A 24,805-nucleotide genomic window follows, 5' to 3' on the forward strand; every position below is an offset into this window, starting at 1 on the left:
TGCTTTACATTTATTCCACACGGAGTGTGTGAGTGCCTCACCGTCTGGAATCAGGACACATGGACAGCAGAGCAGGAGTGCAGCTCAGACCCTTCACCAAAGTCTTTCATTTTACAGATGAGGAGACTGATCATATTATGTGAAGTATTTTGGCCAATTTCTCAGTCTCCTACTCAGGTGATCTGATTGGGAAAACGAAATGGAAGGCAAGATCCCAGATATTTAGGAAGTTCAAGGCCTGATGTGATTGGTTTTATTCTAAGAATATCTTTGGGGGGGTGTTTTCTAGAGGTACATGATTTGTTCAAGGCTACATTGCAGGAGATAAAACTGAATTTGAATCCAGTTTCCACTCTGGTCCTCCCTTCTGCACAGGCCTCCGTGCCTTTGGAGGACATGCCCATTCTTCCTGCTTTCCCTTCCCCCTCCTCCCCCAATGCCCTCATGCCCGAGGAACTGCACGGAGGCGGTGGTCTACTGGGGAGATGGTGACACCCATTCTGAACTCCAAGCTCAGCTTCTCGTTGTCTGGGGGCTTAAAGGTAAATTTTTGCAAAAGGGAGGTGAAGAAAATGAACAGCTCAGCCTTGGCCAACTGTTCTCCGAGGCATACCCGCTTTCCTGAAAGACAAGAACAGAAGACAAGTTATCTTTCCAGCTGGTGTCGGTGCCCAGAGGGATTGAAATCTTCTCCAGAGTCTTTTAAATCTTGAACAGAGGGAGGGCCTGCTAGGCCCTGGGGCTTTCTGTACAGAGGCTCATTCAATCTGACAACACCAGGCTTAAACAAAGCACAGACAACTTATGTCAGGACTTGCTCCAGTGCCTTCAGGGGTCAGGCAGGTGGAGGTGCAGGTTGTAGGCAGTGATTGAAGTGGGAGGCCTTGGTTGACCTAGAAAGTGGATGTTTAGCCTACAGGCTCTAAAAAAATCAATTAACAACAATGACAGAAGCAGAAAGCAAGACTATTAATTTTTTTCAAACCTTAAAGGAATACTACCCAAAAGTATAAGCCAGTAAATGTCAGAGCAGAGTGTGTAAAGTACAAGGCCTCTTTCCCCTGCTCATATTTTCCTCTTTGATGATCGGGGACCTCGCTGATGTGGATGGCTCTCTACCCTGGACCTACTTTAGCCCCCCTCCTTGACAGGCCTTAAGCCTTCCGGTCCTTCCTCCAGTAGTGCCTTTGCTTCTAGCACAGGGCCCTAGGCTGCATCCTTTGCTCCACGGCTCACACATGGCCCTGTCCAGGCCACATCCCTGTCCCTGTTGTGTGAGTTCAGAACTAGAGGTAGAAGGACAGAGATCCAGTTCTACTCCTCCCACTTTCTAGGCATGGGATTCGGGGAAAATTAAGTAACTTCTTGAGGCATTGGTTGAAATGTGCGCTTAACATGGGAATTTTATTTTAGATATTGCGTGAGCTACATGTGGAATCCAAATAATTTAATACTGTAGAGAGCAAAACAAAGTATTTTAATACATCTCCTGGATAATACAGATTCTAGCTATACAATAGCTTATCTGTAAGTTCATCCTGTTTCTTATTAAAAAAAGAAATTTGGAAGAACACAGTTTAAAAGATGGCTTTTAAATAAATCTCGTGGGTGGTAACATTACTAAAATAGTTTTTTGTATATTACAATTGTTTACTGTGATACTTTTCACATCATACCTTTTATTCTGAAATAATTTCACATGTATGGAAACCTTGGAAGAATAATATTGAAAAAATGCATTTTTCCTGAGCTATTTGAGAGTAAATTGCCTATGTTACCCATGAAACCTTCAGGATGAATTCCCTCAAACAAGGATGTTATCCTGCAGAACCACCAAATCAGGAAATTCCCACCATCTTCTCTTCAGATCTCAATCAGGTTTTGCCATTCTCCCAATAATGTCCTTTCTCTAGTCAAGGGACCCAGTTTAGTATCAGGAGTTGCATTTGGCTATCGCACAAAAGATTTCTCAACTTCTCTGACTTTGGCACTTTGAAGATGACAGACCCATTATTTGGTCAATGTCTCTCATGTTCCCTCATGATTAAACTCAGGTTATGAGGTCATGCATTTCTGGGGGCAGGACCACCCAAGGGAGGCTGCTGCTTCTCATTGCACCCTATCAGGTGGAACACGCTTTTGATTTGCCCCATTATTGGCGAATTTAACTTGATTACGGTGGTGTCTATCCTTTCTCCCCTGTAAAATTATTATTTTCCTCTTTGCAACTGATAAGTACTACTTTGAGACTAATAACCATTCCTCATTGGACTAGTTTCCTTTGCTATTTTTTGCCCAAATTATTAATTACTCTAATGGTTGCCTGATTGGAAGTTTTAAAATTTCATCATTCCTTCCACATTATTAGGATCCTACTAAAGGAAATGCTCTCTCTCCCTATTTTATTTATGCACTCATTTATTTATATCGGTATGAATTCACAGATTCCTATTTTATTGAAGGGGTTAAAATTTGTTATTAGTGTTTGGATCTCAAGATACTCTAGGTTTGAGAGTATTCAAGCTGGTATTTTCTTACTTTGGACAAAAAAAAAAAAATGTTCCAGGCTTATCTCATGCTTTCCCTTCCCCAACCTGGAATTAGCCAATTTCCCCAAAAGTCCTGGTTCCTTTTAGTGGATAATGATTAGATCTGGGCATTAGACATGCTTATTGGTATTGAGGTGGTGTTGTTCCCAGGCATTTCAGTGGGTAGAGCAACTCAGTATCTATATGTATAAAAGGCTAATATGCTGTGTCCCTCCGACCATCTGACTGGTTGCTGTAATGCACACTGGCCATAAGGGGGCAGATGCTCAATGCAGGAGCTGCAGTGATGCGCACTGGCCATTTACAAAGAAATGGCACTGCAGACCTGGAGCCGCAAAGCAACACTCCGCTTCCCCCAAGTGGGACACAGGCCCCACCACCACCCCAGAGCGATACCTCACCAAATCACAGCCGACACTGCCAAGACCCCATGGCTCAAAATGTGACCCACAGCCCAGGCCTGAAATGGTAGCAGTGGGCGCCGGGTAATAATGTCACGTAACAACACCTGGCTTCCTCTCCCTATCAACTAGCCTCCTTGGAATTTCTTCAGCCAAGGAACATGACTTGCTTTAGAGCCAGGTGCAAATATTTTACACTTTAACCAAATATCTGTGAAGCATTTTCCCGTGCCTCATCTCATTTGATCCTCACAGAAGTCCTGGAGTAGGTAGAGAGGAGACTCGGTAGAATCCTATTTTCTTTTCATTAGCTGGAAAATGGAGATTTAGAAAGTTTAGAAACTTGACCCAACTGAAAAGAAGAAATGATAGACCTTGAAAATGACTTCAGGTTTTCTTACTGCGCAGAATATAGTCAAACACTGGTGCAGTTAAATTTTATTTTACCCTTTGTTCTCCCTGCATGATCTACAATAATAATCTGCTTCATGTTGATACTTAACTGCTGTGTTGCTGACAATTAATTATATGAAAGAGAAGTTGGGGTGCTTCACTGGGCTGGAAAAAGTTTAGCTAAATCAGAAAGTAGGTCTAATTAAACAAGTTTATCTAAATATATATAGTTCTCACTGGCGCCAATTGCACAAGTGTGTTTCGATCTGTCATTGTCAATCATGAATTCAGTTGACACTTCTATTATAGAGAAAAGCAAATAGCGATATTAAAATATTTCTTCTAATTTCCTTTCAATGTGCATGAATTCGTGCACCAAGCCTCTAGTGTATATAACACGAGTATATATTTAAATGTGAGGATATATATGCATCCATGTTTACGTCTATATTTACTTCTGTATCTACCTATCTACCTACCAATCTATTAAAAATCTGAGTTCGTATCGATAACCTCTTATTTCAGTCCAACACCACAGAGTTCATTCTATTATCATCCCTTCCCTGTTTGTAACTTCCCCCCATTATCTTCGATATGTTTACTTATTGGATCAGTGTCCCGTGTACATAACTTATCTCCCATCAGTACCGTAGCCACTCTGTGCAGATCCTGCCTCACCTTACTGGTGCTCTGACACCCACTCTAGGTTTCTGCTGTCCCCTCCCCTTCGCAAATTCCCTGCTCACGCTGCTTGGGCTACAACACCCCTCACTGGTCACTACCACCATCTCTCTTGTGTGTGTAATAATTTTTCTCCCTAAGTAATACATATTCAATGCAAAACGAAAAAATAAGTGTAAAAAAGGGAAATATAAACAGACAATGACAGATGTAAAAGATGCCACAGTTGACCCCTCAAGCCTCAGTTTCATTATCTCTAAAGTGGCGATAGTAGTATGGACCCTGTAAAGTTGCACTGAACATGTGCTACATGAGATCAGGTGTTTTGTTTTTTCCACTTCATTCATTGTCCTATGCCCAGGGCTGACTGCTGGCTCAGGACACATTTCCAGAACTATGGAACTAACCCATGAAACATACCTAATGCAACACTAAGAAATATACTGAGAATTTTTGTTATTCATTTTACAATGTTATGAGTTTAAAAAACCTTTGAAACTGGCTGCTTGGAAACATGAGAGAGTTTTCACAGCATCTTCCTTTGCACCATTTAAGTTGTCTACCCTGTAGATGTATTAACCAAACTTTTACAGCATAATTAAAATGTAAAGAGGCAAAAGGGGGTACATATAGAATAGAATCCCATCCAGTCAAGGATGGCATTCAGCATCAGTCCTGATGCCCATAATGATAAGCAAATAGCCCCTTTCCATGCCCCTCCCCACCCTTGTATTATAAATTGGCTCTAGTTCTGTGTGAATGGGTGGCCCTTAGAAATTCTGTGAAGATGGCAAATGCCCAACCTTTTTTTGTGAGCAAGAGGCAGGGTCTGTGTCTCTGTCCCCAGTGTTCCGGGGGACAGGACAGAGTGAAGCTGGAATCTTCAGGCTGCCCTGCCTGCCAAGCAAGGGCTGAGGAAGAAAGGGCAGCCTGGAGCCATGCCAGCCCTGGGAATCCTGAGCTGGAGCAGGAAGTCACGCTGGGCAGGGCTGTTTGGAGGCATTCCAGCTAAAGCAAAGGATGACGGGAGAGGAGCAAGGGAAGGTGGAGAGGAGTTCTGGATCCACACTCTCTTATTTTGTAGAACTCACCTATTGAGAAAGGCAGAAAGGCGTCCCTTTTCTTCAACTGTCCATTCTCCAGAAAATGCTCCGGATTGAATGTGTTGGGGGTGGCCCACTCTTCAGGGTCCCTGTGCAGTGCGGTCAGATTGGTTATGACCATGGTCCCCTGGAGAAGGCAGCAAAGACTCAGGCAAGGCTTGACCCATGCAACACACCCATGCAGAGGGCTGGAAGTCCCCTGCTCCCAAGCCAGGGCCTGACCATATCCTCACCCTCCACAACCCATTGTCTTCTGAGCCCAGCTCCCCACCCCCAACCTCCTTGCCATGGTACAACTTGCAATGATGGACTGCAAATGCCTGCTGGGAATTTCCTAGGGAAGTATGGCTACTCTTGACTGCAATATGGATGTTCTCTACAGGGACCAGTCAGTGTAGGACCTGGAAGCAGACACGCATGCACCAATGAGAGAATAATATAGAGCTTTGCCAGTCAGTACTGTACCAAAGTCAACCCAGCTGCTCAGTGAAGTGGTGACCATGGCAGTTCCAGCAAGGTTAACAATGTCTCATTCATCCCTATTTCTCCATTCTCTTCCCTCCAATGTCTACTCTACTGCCCAGGTTTAATAATAGAATCAGGTCATCCAGTAAAAGGAACCACTATTCAACAGGTACATATCAAGAAACGCAAGAGTCCTCCTTAATGCCTCCCTTTCCCCCACTGAGCCTTCAGTGAGGCTGGTCAGTTTTACTTTAAATTTCTCTTAATTCTGTCACCTCCATTCTACGCCCACTGTTGCCATCTTACTCCTGGCTACCCCTTGCTTGCCTATACTCATAATAGCTGGCTACTATGCTCTACGTCCTCTCTTCCCCCTTTCAATCTGTTCCATACTCTGAAAGCCCAGTGAGTTTCAAATAAGGTTTAATCGTGTCACACCCACCTACCCACCCACCAGCCTTGAACTTGATAGAACCCTTCACCTGCTTCCCATTGCTCTTGGGTGACAGATCCATTGCCTGACCTCTGTCTGGGCTACTGTGTCTCTGCCTGCACTCCCATTACATCAGCTTCTTTCAGCTGCTCAAACAGCTCGGTTCCCCTCATTTCGTACCTTTTAAAACGTTGTTTTCAGTGTCTTAATGCCTTTCCTCCTAACTCTTAAGCATGTTGCGGCCCTCACCTCAAACATCACTTCCTTTGGAAGCCTCCTCTGACCACTCCTGCTATTACCCCCATTCCAGCCAGTCTGCATCTTTACAGAGATGTGGGAGTTTTTTCAGCGGGGCAGTTGTCATGGTTTCTAAGTACGTACTTGCATGGTTATTTTCCTCAGGTTTGTTTTCCCAGGCCTGAGCATTTCAGATGCTTAATGCACATTTGTTGAATTAATAAAGGATAACTGTTATGTTAAGTACTCTCTATACTAAGCACTAGATTTAACATTCGACATGCATGACCTCATTTTACTTCAACCTGTGAGGTAGGCTTAATGCATTTTACAACTAAAGAAATTGAAGCTCTGAGGGGTTAAATAATGTGCCCAGAGTCACATAATGGATGAGGTAGAGCCACGGTTTCTATTAGGTCTACTTGACATCAAAGCCATGGCAGCTTAGCCTCTACAACTTAGTCACTTAGATCTCTCAGTTCCCAGGATGGTCATTAAAGTGGATGTTAAAAATAAGTGGTAGTGCCCTAACCAGTTTGGCTCAGTGGATAGAGCGCCGGCCTGTGGACTGAAAGGTCCCAGGTTCGATTCCGGTGAAGGGCATGTATCTTGGTTGCAGGCACATCCCCAGTAGGAGGTGTGTAGGAGGCGGCTGATTGATGATTCTAACTATCTCTCTCCCTTCCTATCTGTAAAAAATTAATAAAATATTTATTTTTAAAAAAATAAGTGGAAGAGCTGGGATGGTTCCTGGAGCTTACATGAATTGCTATAAAAATGCAAACAGCACCTGTGACATGATTTAGACCTCAGCCTTCACCTATAACATGGTCAATTGGCAAGAAATCATAAATGCAATAGCTGCAGGTATAGCGGCTTTTCCTGACTGCAGGGACAATGACCAAAACGTGTACAATGGGAAATCCCCCCTGGTCCTGCCTCTTAAGTTCGTCTCCAGGTACGACATATGCAGAGGGACATAGACAACTGGAATGGACCCACAGAGGTTGACCAAAGTGGTGAGAAAACAAGTGAGCTGTAAAGGTGCAGTGTGCAGAGAAGGCACTAGGGGGCATAGGAGAGATGTCTGCTGAGATCATAAGCCCGGAGAGCAGAGTGAGATCAGAATTTCCTTTGTGAGGACACAGAATTAAACAGGGATGAATTGAGAGTAATTGCAAGAAGTCCCTTTTAAGGTCAAAGTCAAACAACTCCTGTGTAGAGAACATGATACAGTACAAAAAAGATGAGTCTGGGGATCAGAACAGATCTGGTTCTTGAACCCAACTCTTGTCACTTTGTAGTGAGGGACCTTACACAAGCTGAATCTCGATGAGACCTTACTTTCCAGTTTATAAAATAGAAATAACAGACTTATTCTGAGGACCGATTAAGATATTTCGAAAGAAACTATGTAGTCCCTGGAACATAATTACTGCTTAACAAGTGTGTGTTCTTCCTCTCCTTTTCTAATACTTAATATTGCACACACTTGGGTTGGTTTCTCCCACCACAGGGCTACAAGTCAAAGCTGAAAAAACACCTATCAGGATATTATGTTAGAAACACCAGCATTAATGTGATGTTGGCCCAGATGGTCTCAATTGTCCCTTTATATTTTATTGTTCTATAGACCTAGGATTGTGAAGCAAAATTTTCTAAAGTGATTCTGGCAACTCCCTAGTCCTGTGAGATGCTCTACCAAGGCCAAGAAGAAGATTCCATGCAAAGTCAGCTGCATCTCCACAAAGATTCACAATTCTCCTTTCATAGTAAAAACACTGAGAAATCCCACAGCAAAGAAAAGCCAGTCTTTGCCTAGACGTATTTGATCTAGGAGTCCCTCTTCCTCTCCATAATAAGTATTAGTACCCTAGTTGAATTAACGTTCTAAAAAGACCACACCAGAAGAAAAATAAAGAATGTTGAAACAAGCATAATATCTCTCCCCATTAAAGTGATTCCCTAGGACAAGAATCTGTCACTTTCCAAGTTCAGATTCCTACCATTTAAAGCAGTAAGCTTTAAGATCAGAAGCTGCAGTCCCTCATTACCTTGGGCAGGTGGTATCCAGCCAGGGTGGTGGCATTGTTTACTTCCCTGGGCACATTCAGGGGGATGATATTTCCCATTCTCTGCACCTCGTGGATGACGGCATTGGTGTAGGGCATGAGCTCCCGAGCATCCGTGCTCGGCTGCTGCGACGGGCCAATCACTCTGTCAATCTCAGCTTGCACTTTTTCTTGAAAAGAAAAGAAAGTTTTTATTTACAGGGAACTCATACAACTTAACAAAAGGGAGATAAACAATCCAATCAAAAAATGGGCAATGGACCTAAATAGATACTTTTTGAAAGAAGACATAGGAAGGCCAAGAGAAATATGAAAACATGCTCAAAGTCACTAATCATCCGAGAGATACAAATCAAAAATGACAATGCGGTACCATCTCACACCTGTCAGAATGGCTACCATCAACAAATCAACAAATGACAAGTGCTGGTGAAGATGCGGAGAAAAAGGGACCCTCGTGCACTGCTGGTAGGAATGCAGACTGGTGCAGCCACTGTGGAGAACAGTATGGAATTTCCTCAAAAAACTAAAAATGGAACTCCTATTTGACCCAGTGATCCCACTTCTAGGAATATATCCCAAGAAACCAGAAACACCAATCAGAAAGGATATATGCACCCCTATGTTCATAGCAGCACAATTTACCATAGCTAAGATTTGGAAACAGCCTAAGTGCCCATCAGCAGGTGAGTGGATTAAGAAACAGTGGTACATCTACACAATGCAATACTAGGCTGTGGTAAAAAAGGAGGAATTCTTACCCTTTGCAACAGCATGGATGGAACTGGAGAGCATTATGCTGAGTGAAATAAGCCAGTCAGAAAAAGATAAATATCACATGATCTCACTCATTTATGGAATATAATGAACAACATAAACTGATGAACAAAAACAGATCCAGAGATAAAGAAGCATCGATCAGACTGTCAAACCTTAGAGGGAAGGTAGGGGAGGGTGGGGGTAAGGGGAAGAGAGCAACCAAAGGACTTGTATGCATGCATATAGGCCTAACCAATGGACACAGACAACAGGGGGGTGAGGGCATGAGTGGGGGTGTGGGTGGGCAATGGGGCAATAAGGACACATATGTAATACCTTAATCAATAAAGAAAAAGACCCCTACACCTTTGCTACATCTTTCTGTAGTAAATTCTGTATGTTGAAAATAAAAAATATAAAAAAGAAAGAAAAGAAAGTTCTTGCATACTATACCTTTCCTTGAGCTTGTGAAGCTAAGGAGTGGAATTACTAGGATCAAAATGCTAAAATTATAGTAGGCTCCATGGACTCCTGTTTGTCAAGGAGGCAATAAGAGTGGAAAGCGGGCCCTGGAATAAAACAATTCTAGTTGTAAGCTTTTGCTCTACAAAATTATGCTGCAAGTTACTTAGACTGAGCCTCAGCTTCCTCTGCTTATTAAGTGAGGCTAAATCTATTTTCATCTTAAGGATAGTTTGAAATTTATATTAACTGATTTAGGTGAACACCCAACAAATGATAGAAACTGCTAATTGTCTCCCAATATCTGTCCCCCCGCCTTTTTTTTTTTTTTACAATAATTGATATTTTAGCTGGATACCTGATTACTCAGCCAAAGACTACATATTCCAGATTCCCTTTTTACTACGTGTGACCATGTGACTAAGTTCTGACCAACAGAAAGTGTGTAGGAGGAATGTTTAATAATTGGAACATACCCTTAAAAGAAGGGTGTGTGCTTTTGAACCCTTCTTTCCTTCTCATTGGGGAGACATATTTGATGGTGCCAATAAGAACATTATTTTAGATATATCAGAACAACACAATGGAGAGAGCTTGGAACCCAAAGGGCTCTGTAGAGCGCAGTTCAAATTTGATATATAAACTTCTACATATGTTTTTACCGTCCATTTAAAACAGTCTAGAGCCCTAGCTGGTTTGGCTCAGTGGATAGAGCTTTGGCCTGCGGACTGAAGAGTCCCAGGTTCGATTCTGGTCAAGGGCACATGTCTGGGTTGCGGGCTCCATCCCCAGTAGGGGGCATTCAGGAGGCAGCCGATCAATGATTCTCTATCATCATTGATGTTTCTATTTCTCTCTCCCTCTCCCTTCCTCTCTGAAATCAATAAAACATATTTTAGAAAAAAACCAACATTCTAATCATGGTAAAATACACATAAAATGTATCATTTTAACCTTTTTAAGTGTATAGTTAAATCGTGTTAAGAATAGTCACATTATGATGCAGCCAATCTTCAGAACTTTTCTAACATGTGAAAGTGAAACTCTGTATTCATTACACAACAAATCCCCATTTCCCCCTACTCCCCAGCCTCTGGCAAGTAGCAGTCTTCTTTCTGTTTCTATGCATTTGACTCCTCTTGATACCTCATATAAGTGGAATCATGCAGTATTTTGTGTGTGTGTGTGCGTGTGAGGGTGTATGTGTGTATGTGTAACTACCTTATTTCACTTAGCATAACAGCCTCTAGGTTTACCCATGTTTAAGCATGTGTTAGAATATCCTTCCTTTTTAAGGCTGAATGATGTTCCACTATACTCTACATTTTCATCTGTTCATCATCGATGGACACTTGGTTACTTCCACCTCTTGGTGTTTTGTGAATAATGCTGCTATGAACATGGGTGTAAACATCTATCAGCTTAACCATTATTATTTTGGAGCCTCTACTATAGAAGCTAAGTCTGTATCCTAACTAGGTAGCTTTTACACTTTAAAAAAAATGTAATTCACAGTTGCAAAGGCATTTTGCATTATGACTCAAGTATACATAAATATATACACATCATATATATATATATATATATATATATATATAGAGAGAGAGAGAGAGAGAGAGAGAGAGAGAGAGAGAGAGAGAGAAGAGAGTTGCATGAACAAACTTACCCATAGTACTACATGGAAAGCACTCTGATCTTTTCTATTCTACTTTTATTTTACAAAAAAAAAATGCCCTAGCTTGTTTGGCTCAATGGATAGAACATCAGTCCCCAGACTGAAGGGTCCTGGGTTTTATTCTGATCAAGGGCATGTACCACGGTTGCAGGTTTGATCCCTGGCCCTGGTCGGGGAGCATGAGGGAGGCAACCAATCAATGTGTCTCTCACATTGATGTTTCTCTCTCTCTGTTTCTCCTCTTTCACTCTCTCTAAAAATCAATGGAAAAATACCTTCAGGTTAGGATTAACAAAAAAAAAATGTCCTGATCCACTAAATAAATTTTATATCCCTTTAATAAAATGTTACCGAGAGTTTAAAAAATTGTATCATAACAAATCTGATCTCTCATGTGCTCAAACTATTCTGGGACCTGGAGAAAGAAAACTGATTATAACAGTAACTGTCACTGAATGGACTACAGTTTGTGGGGAAGATGTACAACTAATAAGCAATAACACAGTTACAGAGGGGCACCAGGTCATCTCTAGAGAAAGAGAATGCTACTAATTTTCTAGAGGATTGGAAAACATGAGAGGTGGTATTGAACAGATTCTTCAAGCAGAGCTAGTTGTTTGCCAAGTAGAAAAATTAGGAAAATACATTCTTGTAGGAGGAAGAACAGGTGCAATGACACAGTCACAAATAATGACAATGCAAAGAAAATGACAGGTAATTTAATGAGGCCCCCATGCAGGGTGGGTGAGTTGAGGCTGAACAGGAAGTAAGAGGCACAGCAGAGGGAATGATATATCAAAGTAAGAAGTTTAAACATTTTCTATAGAGCAATGCAAGACAACCTAAAAGGAGAGGTTAGGAACAGGTCTTTTTCCCCCCTCCCTCTCCTTTTCCTTCCATCCCTCTCTCCTTCCCTCCCTCCCTCCCTCCATCCCTCCCTCCCTCTCTTCCTCCCTCCCTCCTTCCTTCCTTTCTTCCTTCCTTCCTTTCTGTGTTGTCTGACATCTAACTTCCCCTAAGACCAGATTTATTGTGAGAATGTAACTTTCCTGGAACTCACCAATGTACAATTGTACAATGTACAATTTCCATGTACAATTAACTTCACTGTTTTTCCTAGTAGCATTTCCTGAGTGCAGGGACTCTTATTATATTTGTATGACATGGCTCCATTACAGTCACGACAGAAAACATGAAGAACGTGCCTGTTCTCAAGTCCACATGGCCTGATGACTGTCCTGCCTACCTTTCCTCTCCTCCATGCTATCTTCTGCTCCCAACTTTGGGGCAGTGTGCCCAGGAGGCATTGCTGTGTCCTGGCCCAGGCTTGCTCACCTTGGATTTCTGGGTTGAGGGCCATATAAAGCAGACCCCAGCGCAGCGTCGTCGAAGTTGTCTCGGTTCCAGCAAAGAAGAGGTCCAGGGTACTGAAGATGAGGTTTTCCTCATTGAAACTGGAAGCATCATCACCCTTATGCTAGAAAGCACCATGTTTGTTAGTTTATTTAGGGTTCTTGGTGGCCACAATGCATAGAGGCTTCATCCTGGGGAGACAGATGGGAGGAAAGAGCCCCAGAGAAAGGCTCTGCCTTCAGTCTCCTTGGGAGGCAGTCTTATCACAACACTATTGTTAGCATAGTCCTACCCCAAGGGCTGGAAATGTTTCTTAGTTTGGGTGAATGAAAATCAAGACAATGATTTTTTTATGCCTATAATTTGGGAGAAGCTGTTAGTACAGTGGAGAGTCAGATTTGGGTTCAAATATTAGCCACCCCATTCACTATTTATATGACAAAGGGTAGGTTACTTATCCTCCCTGCTTCAGTTTCCCATCTTATAGAATAGAAATATCAAACACACCCATGAAGATAACATTATGAATCATGTGAGAGGCAAAGGGCACATGGCAAATACTCAACAAATGTTTATACTGATACTAGAAAGAATAAACTGAATTTGTCTATGTGCAACAAGTTGTATATCTCTCAGTAAATCTTTTCCTTCCATATGAAAACTCTCTGATTCTAAAAATCATTCTTCATGGCATTTCATCATTTTTACCACCTTCTTCTGAGAGCTTTAATTTCTCAACATTCCTCTTAATGTGTGATCCCATATAGCACATTAAGTTTACTCCTCTGAGTAGAAATCAATATTTCTATTAATATAATGCCAATGCAGTGAAATAAGAGAGGGGATGGGAAAGAAATTCATCACTCTGCCAACTTCCACAGGAGTAGCAACTAATGTGATAATAAAAAATGAGCCCTAACCGGTTTGGCTCGGTGGATAGAGCATTGGCCTGCCGACTGAAGGGTCCCAGGTTCAATTCTAGTCAAGAGCATGTGCTGTGGTTATGGGCACATCCCCAGTAGGGGGTGTGAAGGAGGGAGCTGATCGATGTTTCTCTCTCATCGATGTTTCTAACTCTCTATCCCTCTCCCTTCCTCTCTGTAAAAACTCAATAAAAAAATGTTTAAAAAAATGATGACACTGATACAAAGTCTATTAATCAGAAGAATTACAGCGTTAAATACTACACATCTAATTTGGCTCCCCACCCCTATTTCTTTCCTATAATGTCAGAAGTGGACAATGTAGGGTCCTACTCAGTCCTTGAGGATAAACTCTCCCACGCACTCAGCTTTTCTTGTAGGGGTAGATCGTTGGGCACAGGTCCATACAATAATAAAACAAGGTTTTGAGGCTCAATTCTTATTTTTCCTTTTTCATATAGTTCCTTCAAATATGGAGGGTAGAGAATAGAGGAAGAAAAGGCAGCATGTGTGCATTCCCAAGACCTCAAGCCAAATACCATTGAACCCATATCTTTATTCCTAATTGCGTCATCCATCCTGAGTTAATGCTACTCTTACACTCTATGAAATTCTGCCTCTGTTTTTACTCCCTTGTGGTAAATTGAATAATGACTCACAAAGATGTCATGTCTAATCTCTGAAACCTGTGGATGTCATATGGGAAAAGGAACATTATAGATATGATTAAGTTAAGGGTCTTGGTTTGGGAAGATGATCCTGGAGAATCCCAATGGGCCCAATGCAATTACAAGAGGCCAGAGGGTTGTAAGGAAAAGATGTAAGGAAGGTAACAGAGAAGATGCTACACGGATGGCTTTGAAGATGTAGGACGGGGCCATGAGCCAAGCAATATAGGCAACCTCTAGAAGCTGGAAAGGTCAAGGAAACGGATTTTCCCCTCGAGCCCTCACAGGAGCCAGTTTTGCCAACACCTTGACTTGAGCCCAGTCCAACTAGTTTCAGACTTAAGACCTCCAAAGCTGTGAGCTAAAAATCTGTGTTGTTGTAAGCCACTGAGTTAACTTGTTACAGCATCAAGAGGAAACCTGTACATCCCCATTGGTTCTTCAAAAACAAAGCACAGGAAACAATTTTCCTCACCTTTTCTATTTCCTTGAGGTATGCATCGATAAAATCTCTTGGTTCTTCAGGATTCCAATCTCTCTTGTGGTTTTCAATCACACGAGAAATAAACAACTTCAGTTGCTCCCATTTGCCAAAGAGTGTTTGGTGGAATCCAGGAAGGAAGTTCATTATCCGTGGAAAGGTATTATAGAGCTAATGGAGAAAAACAGAACATGAAGCCACTATGGTGCCGTATCCCACTTTATGAGACAACAGAAACATTCTCTTTCCGGCTCTTGTTTGTTTACACTTAGACCTTGACCTTCTGATTGCTCTCATCCCTCTTCTCATATCCCTAGCAAAGCATGCCAGTGCTCCATCCCAAGTATATCCTTTCAGGCCACTTCTCACCACCCCAACTGCTTTGTCATCCTTGTACAAACCACCATTTCTTATCTGGGTGCTGTAATAGCTTCCAGCAGGCTTTCTGATTCCATTCTTAATCCCATTCCCAGTCTATTTTGACAGAACAGCCAGAGTAATCATTGGATGGTCTAATCCAGTGGTTTTCAACCGGTGTGCCACAAGAAGTTTTAAAACATGTACTTCCTGACTATTCAGTCGTGGGCACTAACCTATTTTCCCTTAAATTGTCAAATAAAAAAATGACAACAGCCAACACAATAGCCATCCAGTGTGAATGAATAAAAATTACACCTATTTTTTTTGTCACATTGGCAAAAAAATGTATTTTGTGGTATGCCATAGAATTTTAGTAATTCGCTTGTGTATGCCATAAGATGAAAACGTTTGAAAATCACTGGTTTAGTCAGATCATTTCACTTTTTGATCATTAATTCTCCAATGATTTCCCATGACATGCAGAGATGACTTCTACATCAGTCTCTGAGCATAGAAGCCCTACATGAGCGAGTCCTTGCATGCACCTGTCGCATGCTTTGCTGTCACTCTCTGCTACCTTATCTTCTCCAGTCCAGCCCCATTGGTCTCTATAATGACATCAAGGGTGTTCCTCTTTAGGTCTTTCCATTTGCTATTCCTTCTACCTAGATGGCTCTTCCTCCAAAATCTCTAGAACTCCAGCCCCTCACTTCATTAGGGTGCCACTCAAATGCATCTACTTGGAGTGATCTCACCTAATGATCCTATAAGTGGCAGTAGCCTTGCCACTCTCTTTCCATTCTCTTATCCTATTTTATTTTTCTTCATGTCAATTATCACATGTGCGAGAGAGGTATCTATCTATCTATCTATCCATCCCTATATAGATATACTAGAGGCCTGATGCATGAAATTTGTGCAAGTGTAGGCCTTCCTTCCCCCAGCTGCTGGCATCAGCTTCTGTCTGGCACCCGGAACCTGGGCTTCCTTCTGGCCACCAGCATCTGTGACCTAGGCTGCCCTCCGGCCACTGGCAGGCACCCAGGACCTGGGCTTCCCTTGCAGCCCCGGCTTCATCTGGAAGGATGACTGGTCTAATTTGCATATTACACATTTATTATTATAGATAGCGATTTAGATATGTGAGTTAAACATATATATATGTATGTATTTCTCTGCCTCCATAACAGTAAGACATTTTTACTGAAATAAATTGGTTTTTGAATATATTTTCCCTAATAATATCTGATAGGAAACAGACAGCGTAACATAATGGAAAATCACCTAGACCAGTGGTCAGCAAACTGCGGGTCGCGAGCCACATGCAGCTCTTTGGCCCCTTGAGTGTGGCTCCTCCTAAGCCTTAGAAGTACCCTAATTAAGTTAATAACAATGTACCTACCTATATAGTTTAAGTTTAAAAAATTTGGCTCTCAAAAGAAATTTCAATTGTTGTACTGTTGATATTTGGCTCTGTTGACTAATGAGTTTGCCAACCACTGACCTAGACCTAAGACATGACATGGGTTTGGCTATTAGCTCTGTTGCTTTCTAGCTATAGTGTGTGTGTGTGTGTATATACATATATATATATATATATATATATATATATATATATATATATATATAAATAACATATTTTTAATAAATAAATATAAATATATATATAATTATATATATAAAAGCCCAAGTGATAGTTATGACCGGACGACCAGAGGACCAGACGACTGGCTGGTAGCTATGATGCGCACTGATCACCAGGGGGCTAAAGCTCAGTGCAGGAGCTGCCCCCTGGTGGTTAGTGCGTGCTCACAGCCAACCTACTGTGGTCCCTCCCTCTGGCCAGCCCCAATCAGCCAGGCCGAGGGACCCCTCCTGTGCATGAATTTGTGCACTGGGCCTCTAGTAATAATAATAATGATGATGAGGAGGAGGAGGATGAGGATGAAAATGAAGAGGATATAACTTGTTGCTCTTTTGTTTAACTTGGTGCCTGTGGGCCTCAGGGTTATTCTGGTGACTCAATGACATGCAATCCATTAAGAACTTAACACAGAGCCAGTGGACCACTATTAGGCTTTTCTCACACACTGCCATGTCTGCCTGCACACACTAGGATGCTTCATTTCATCTTTAAAGGGTTGTTGTGAAAATTAACTTAGATCAAGTATGTGTAGTTGTCCATCAAGGCACCTCGTCTATTTTTGGACTCCAAAAAATGCTTATCCCCCCTCCTCTGCTGCCCCTTCCTACTGTTCCAGGCATTTATTTTCCCTGGAGAAAGTCAGCAGGGTACCCTCTGAGCTCTCACCTTTCCTGGGTTCTGTCTTATTAGGAAGAACAAAAGTGGAATCACTGGGTTGGGGACTACCATGACGAAGTGAGCACTAGGAATTCAAAAATAACTTTGATAATAATAATAATAGCTCACATTCATTATAGCCTTTTCATATGCTAGGACGCATGATAACTTCTTTATCCATTTTGATACGATGGAGCCTTAAAGCTCTAAGCAAAGATGCTTGTCATAAATAAAAAGTAAATAAATCCACTTCTAGATACCAGAGAGGTTACCCCAACACTTGCGCTGGTTTAAGGCCAAGAAGCTGAACAGAGTTTCTGACTCACAGACCCCCAGAGACAAAAATGGAGCACAGGGTCCACCAAGAAAGGGGTGAGGTTTGAACCCCAAATGTCTTTACCCTATGAAATTAGATTGATAATATCCTGTTGATGGGTGTGTGAACAGTGGAACAGTTTTGGAAACTTTTAGGCAGCATCTTCTATGTCCAGGTTTACACATGCAAGAGAAATGAATGGATGTGTCCACATGAACAGTTGTACTAGAATGTATATGGCAGCTTTATTCATAACATTCAAAACCTGGAAACCATCCAAGTGTATATCAATAGAGAATAGAGTGACAAACAATGCCATATTCATAAGAGGAAAACATCTGTGTCTGACATCAGCCCCGATATCCCTAACGAAGATATGAAAAGAGAACCCCTTACCTGGGTCCACACTGACACCTCCATACCTATGATATCATCCAGCAACCTCAGCATTTCTTGGAACTGACTATCCTGGTACTCAAAGCGCTCCCCAAAGGTGATGGAGCAAATGATGTTGGAAACTGCATTGTTGATCTTGAAGTGAGGGTTAAAAGGCTGTCCTGGAGGTGGAAGAAAAGGTGGACCCTTGAGCTTGGTTTGTTTCTGTTTTCTACTGAGAGTCTACATGACATATGACATATGACATAACGAGCACAGAAACACATCTGAGGCTCTGGCCATAGCACCCACCCGGGATCTGACAGCAAGTGCTCACTTAATGCCTGGGAAGTCAAACTGATGGCCAGTGTTTAAAATCAGTAATGTCGAACTGATGTACATATTACCTGCTACACAACGGGGAGAGAAGAAGGGTTGAAACATTCTGAGGCATGCAACCTATTTTGCAACAAGAGGCAAAACATTCTACAATGGCATGGGAGAGTTCTTATGTTTTCTGCAAGAAGAAGGAGGAGATGGAGGAAGAGGAGGAGGAGAAGGAGGAGCAGGAGGGGGGGAGGGGGAGGAGGAGAAATTAGGAAAAAATCCAGACAAGTGGATTGAGGAAGTAGGAGCTGACATCCTCTCACTGGAGCCCACACTTCCAGGAATGATTAAAGGGAAACAGTTAATGGCTGGAGGCTCCTGCATGGTCCTGGGAGACATGACAATAACAACGCCCCCTCCCAAACAGAAGGCGGAGTCAGAATTTGACACCACAATGTTTGGGGACAATCCCCTGACCCACCCACATCCTTGGAAACAAACTGCCAATAACTAACTGACCAGCAGCACAACTCTGTCAAGTTGGCCCACATCCACCCTGCCAGAAGCAGGCTGTACTTTCGCTTCTTTCATAGTGGTGCCGGTGCTCTGGCCTCTTTCTTTTCCTCCACTTGAATAACTTGCTTTATTCTCAAAATAAAAAATAAAAAAAATCAGTAATGTCTTTTGTATTTTGTTAATCCTCACCAGAAGATACTTTCTCTATTGCTTTTCAGAAGGGGGGGGGGGGAGGGGAGGGGGGGAGAGAGAGAAAGAGAGAGAGAGAGAGAACACACACATCAACTGGTTGCCTCCTGCACGTACCCCGACCAGGGAACAGGGAGCAAACCCCCAACCCAGGCATGTGCCCCTGACTGGGAGTCGAACCCATGATCCTTTGGTGCATGGGCCGACGCTCTAACCACTTAGCAACATTGGCCAGGATATAATCAGTAATGTCTTTAATGCCTGTCTTCTTTTGCTTAATTCTAGCGCTCCATGAGCACAAGGCCATGGTTAGTTGTACAGTTATATCCTTAGTGCCTAACACACTGCTGGGCACAGGACAGGCATGTAAGTACTAACTAGTATCTGTTCAGTGAATGAATGAGCCACTGTCTCCAGCAGCTGACCTAGGAAATCTACCCACCGTTCTCCTCTTCTATCGCCTGGTTGAGGTGGTAGGCCTCCTCCTGCATGCGTTCCTCTAAGCTCTTCCTTCCTAAACCAAAGTTCCTCAGTGTTGTCAGCGTGAACCTTCTCTGCTCCTTCCATTCCTGGCCATTGGACATGATTAAGCCTGAACAAAAGAAAGCCAACAATGGGTACAGGGACTTGTATCAGATGGCAGAAGGGGAAAGGGCATTAGGCAGGGAAAAGTATTCAGAGGAGCCCTCCCAGAGCAATGAATGTAATTGCCAACATGTACTGATGGTTTGCAAGGCCAAGCACATGTGCATTTTTTTATGCATTACGTAATTTCCTACTCACAGGAAATCTGAGGTAGATACAATTATCACCCCCTTTCCCACTTTTGCTGATGAGAAAACCGAGGCACAAGGGATAAGGTAACGTGTGCAACATCACACACAGAGGTAGTAAGCAGCTGAACAGGCATTCAAGTGTGCATCCCTGAGTGCCCAGCCCACGCTTTGATTGCCAGCCACATAGGTAGATTTATGTATTTATGTTACGCTGCATACTAACAATGCAGTCCCAGGGGAGAAAACCCAGGTTTGTAAAGAGGCAAGGCTTTGCTGGACCTTAATAGATGAGTACATGCCTGAAGAAAGCAGAGGAGTGGATATCCTGTGCAGGCAAAGACAACATCTTGTTGTGTTCAACAGACCATCCTTTCTTTCAAAACATGCTCCTGTCACCTCTGCACTTCCAGAGCACTCACTCTTCAATTCCTTTTCACCCCTGGCTCCGGCCTCCACCATCTCCATGAAATGGCCCTCCTCGCCGGAAAATCCAGGGATGCTTTGCAACCTCACCTTACTTGGTCTTTCAGCAGCACCTGACCCTTTCTTCCTGAAACTCTCTCCTCTCAGGGCACTGCACTCTCCAGAACTGTCCCCTAATCTCTGAAAGCAGAGAGCTTCCCATAACTCTGGCTAGTTTATCTCCTACCAAGTTCTGAAATGCTGGAGTTCTTCAAGGTGAAGTCTTCTCTTCGTACCCTTACTCCATTCCTGGGACATCTCACTACACTAATGTCTGTTGACAGTGACCCTCTATTTCTGTCCCTGAGCTCCAGACACAGATATACAGGTGTCTGCTTGACTTTGCCAATTTAGCATTCAATCTCAGCCTGTCCGTGATTGAATTTATGCTTTTCTCCATGCAACTCCCCACCCAAGCCTAACCACACACCTTGTCCTCCAAATGTTCCTTCCTTCCATCACTCCACCCATTTAGGGGTCTGCCTCAACATGTCAGTCTCCCTCCAGTGTCCCTCCCTCTGGTCATCATGTCTTAGGATTTACCTCCTGAACACCTTAAATCCATGTATCTTCTCTGCCACTGTCCCATTTTAATCTACTGACCTTTCTTGCCACCTCTCTGGTCCAAGCAACTACTTTCTCTAACCCAGTGGTCGGCAAACTGCGGCTCTTTGGCCCCTTGAGTGTGGCTTTCCACAAAATACCACGTGCGGGTGTGCACGTACAGTGCGATTGAAACTTCGTGGCCCATGTGCAGAAGTCGGTATTTTGTGGAAGAGCCACACTCAAGGGGCCAAAGAGCCGCATGTGGCTTGTGAGCCGCAGTTTACCGACCACTGCTCTAACCTAAAATGCTGCACCAGTCTCTTGCTTCCTTTATTTTATTCTCTGCATTGCAACCCAAATAAGGCTTTAAAATGTAAATATGATGATTCTTTTCTCTACTGAAAACCATCAAGAACTTCATTGTTATTAGAATAAAAAACAACATCCTTATTGAGAACTTGAATAAATTATTCCAGGCCAAGCTCAGCAGCTTCATCTCCATTTAATTATTCCATTGAGTCTCTGTGCTTGCTACACTGGCCACTTTTTCCTTTCCTCGGGTTCACTGTCCTTCTCACCTCAGGGACTTTTTATATTCTAGTCCCTCTGCCTGATTGCTTCTTCACTTTATTAAATTAAGTGTCATTTACTTACATTTGTTTTTCCTGAATCTCAGGACTAGATTAGATACCCCTAGTAAGTGCATCTGCCCTCATCTACATAAAGGCTTTAAATTATTACGGATAGTTGATAGTCTTTCTCTCTGAATAGAATTTGACTTACATAAGAACATGGATTTTATCTGTTCTGCTCATTGTTGTATCACTGGTGCCTTGCCCTGTGCTTCACATTGCAGATAATAAATAGAGTAAATGGATGGAGAGAGAAGCAGTAAACTATTTCAAAGAGGACTTGGGGAGCACTTGAAAAATATGGTGCTCTGGTAGAGCAACACATTTTCATTTAGATTTTTAAATGTTTCACTTTATTTAATGATCATTTAAACTATTTATGCCAAACTGATCTAACATAGACTGGAAGGCTTGAGATGCCCTGTGGACACCTTAATGATAAAGCATAAGGAACTAGAGGCAAGAAGAAGAAGAAATCACAAAAGCAACAGAAGGAAGCAGAGGCACATCCGTGTTCCTAGGGGAAGAGACTGGCAGTGGGAAACCAGAAAGAGCGAACATATCGCTGCCTCCTCTGCTCACATGGAATGAAGGGTTACGTGTTTATCAAAGCATCCAGAGTGAGTGAATGCACACCGCACACCACACACGGAAGATGCTGTTTTTCCAAATTCCTGTCATTAGGACTGGCCCTGCTTGATCCTCTGAGAGTGTCTTCATGGGGAAATGTGAGCATCAAGCTTTCTTTAAAGTGAAGGGTGTCCCAAAATTTATGCAAGAAGTAATTTTGATAGAAAACACAGGTTTATAATTAAAAATTGTAAATTTTGTATTGATTCATAAAGTATACAGTATGGGGTTATGTATGGAATAGCATATCGGGTAAATGGCCTCCTCCATGGCTTTGCTGGCACATACGCACTCTTTTGTTGAAATTTTCCATGACCAAAATGCGGTTGCTCAGGCAATAACAGTTAATGGTGCTCGCTATCGCGACATGATAATCCAGTTTTTTTGTGCCGTGGAGGCCATTTACCCGATATTCTATTCCATACATAACCCTATACTGTATACTTTATGAATCAATAAAAAATTTACAATTTTTAATTATAAACCTGTGTTTTCTATCAAAATTACTTCTTGCGTGAATTTTGGGACACCCTTTAGGAGTTCTATAATGGTCTTGGTCTCTGGGGAGTGCTGGAGAATTACAGTCAGAGGCATGGCTAACAAGCCTTAAAAATATTAGACATCCACATCCAACATTGGTCAAGAAGCTTACCATTTGTCTTAAAGATCCGTTTTCGAACAGGGGACATGGGGCGGTCCAAAATGTTGTGACCCTGGTGGACAAGGGCTTCTTTGATTAAGGGCAATCCAGTTATTAAAACTGAAGACCAGGCACCAAACTCCATGCTAAAAAGGTTCCCGTATTTCTTCACATACTGAAAAGTAAACAGTCACAGTTGAGCACGCATATCTCTGTGTCCAGGAAAGAAAGAGTGTGGAGCTGGGGGCTGTATGGAGGGCCTGGCGTATGCCTTGATTCCTCTCCTCCTCCTCTCAACCGGGCCTGGGTGCAAGTCACTACTACTGAGCATGGACATACCTTATAAAACATTCATTCAGAGTAAGCCGGTAAGAACTGAGTGAGCATCTAGCCTTGTCCTGAAGTGAGTTATGAAGATATCGCTTCAATAAAATAAACAAGGTCTCTAACCTCACGCATCTTAGAGTCTAGTAAAGGGAGAGAATTCAGTACACGTGACTAACCAGGATGGCTGAGACCCATGTACTGCACATCTGGTGTAGCAAGCACGGACTTTTTTATTCTTTTCATTTTTAAATGTATGTTTTGTTGTTGACAAGCACGGACTTTTCAGTAAATCATATCATTTACGCCAAAGAGAACACTTCCTTTCTCAACACATGTGAGAAGACAGAAAGTTCCTTATCCGGCTGGGGCCCGGTGTGAGAAAAGCCGTTCGGCTCTGGGACTGTGTGTGAACCTTAGCTCTCTGGTCACTAGCTCTGGGCTCCTGAGAAAACGGTCTCACTTTTTGGAGCCTCCCTCCCTCCAAGAGTGCTGTGAGGGAGAAGGAGGGCAGCAATGTGAACAGCACTTTGTTTTCTGGTACCTGGCGCCTGGAGGAATGCCTGGAGGAATGAAGGCGCCCTGTGTGCAGAAAGACGTGGTGTGCGCTCCTGGCGATGGAGAGGACCGGAGTGCGGGGATGTGCCTGAGGATGGCACCGCTGGTCACAGCGGCCACGCTCACTGGGTACCATGGTGAGCACCTTTCATGTTTTATCTTATTTAATCTCACAAGTGCTCCAGGGAGTAATAAATTTCCCTGTCTTTCAGAAAAGGAAAATGACTTGGAGCCGAAGGAATGCAGCCAAGGTGAGGAAGCTATAGAGTTGGGGAGGGATTTTCCAGGCATTGTGTAAGATTCCAGGACAAGACCCTGAGGTGGCTCCAGGGCCTTCGAGTTTAGCGACCTCAGGGTGTAGTGGGAACAGAGAGTGAAAGTGAGACGTTGGCAAAATGAGTGAAGGGGGTCAAAGGTACAAACTTGCGGCTATAAAGTAATAAGTCCCGGGGACGTAAAGCACAGCATCCTGACTATAGGTAATAACGCTCTATTGCATATCTGAAAGTTGCTGTGAGTACATCTTAAAGTTCACATCACAAGAAAAAATTTTGTAACTATGCGTGGTGACAGATACTAACGAGACTTACTGTGGTGATCATTCCCAGATGTATACAAATATGGAATCATTATGTTGTACACCTGAAACTAATACAATGTTCTATGTCAATTATACCACAGTTTTAAAAAAAATGTGGTGTAATGACAGAAAACTACATAGCTATTAAAGTGAATGAACTAAAGCCTCGTGTATGCGAACTTTTAAGGCCTACTCTCTTAGCAACTTCCAAATATGCAGGACACATTAGTTACTACAGTTAGGTGCCCTGCTCTCCATCCCTGGGTCCCCGCCATGGTCCTGCCTTCAGGTCAGGGTCAGGACCCCACGCAGCACCTGTGCCCGCTCCTACCTTCTGAATGGACAGGTGCGGCTGCTTATAGTCCAGTTGGAAGAAGTTCCCAAGGAGGGGCAGCCGCGCGGGCCCGGGCGGGTAGTTCTTTGGGAGCCGGTTTTTGAAGAAGTTGGCAAGGAGCAGGAAGACGACAGCACCCAGCAGGAGAGAGCTGGGATGGAGCACCCTCCAGACCGCCGCCACTAGGGAGCCCATCTTAGAGAGCCTGGCTCTGAGGTCCACTGGCTCCAAGGCGCTCTGAGCAGGTGACGTCCCACCCATCGCTGTCGCAGCAATCCCAGCA

General features: G+C 43.0%; 1 protein-coding gene across 2 annotated transcripts; it reads right to left on the reverse strand.

Annotated features, from left to right (window-relative positions):
- Positions 1 to 219: 219 nt before the first annotated feature.
- Positions 220 to 24,805, reverse strand: LOC118676695 (cytochrome P450 2J2). Of its 2 annotated transcripts, XM_036350960.1 has the most exons (9): positions 24,520 to 24,805; positions 22,739 to 22,901; positions 19,483 to 19,632; positions 18,030 to 18,190; positions 14,650 to 14,826; positions 12,566 to 12,707; positions 8,317 to 8,504; positions 5,116 to 5,254; positions 220 to 621 (listed from the first exon to the last, which is right to left on the reverse strand). In XM_036350960.1, the coding sequence occupies exons 1-9, from the start codon at positions 24,781 to 24,783 to the stop codon at positions 443 to 445; spliced, it is 1,563 nt and encodes a 520-aa protein (XP_036206853.1). In that variant the 5' UTR covers positions 24,784 to 24,805; the 3' UTR covers positions 220 to 442. The 2 variants fall into 2 exon arrangements, with proteins under 2 accessions (XP_036206853.1, XP_036206854.1); XM_036350961.1 differs by lacking the exon at positions 19,483 to 19,632.

This window comes from Myotis myotis, unplaced genomic scaffold (genome assembly GCF_014108235.1).
Source record: "Myotis myotis isolate mMyoMyo1 unplaced genomic scaffold, mMyoMyo1.p scaffold_m19_p_2, whole genome shotgun sequence".
NCBI lineage: Eukaryota > Metazoa > Chordata > Mammalia > Chiroptera > Vespertilionidae > Myotis > Myotis myotis.

Bases quoted from the DNA above. Each gene is read 5' to 3' on its own strand.
- LOC118676695 (XM_036350960.1), bottom strand. From the start codon at position 24,783: ATGGGTGGGACGTCACCTGCTCAGAGCGCCTTGGAGCCAGTGGACCTC. The intron at 18,191-19,482 runs GTGGGTAGATTT...TTCCACCTCCAG, and splicing joins GGCGATAGAAGAGGAGAACG to GACAGCCTTTTAACCCTCAC. The intron at 12,708-14,649 runs GTGAGGAAAATT...GGTGCTTTCTAG, and splicing joins ACCTCAAGGAAATAGAAAAG to CATAAGGGTGATGATGCTTC.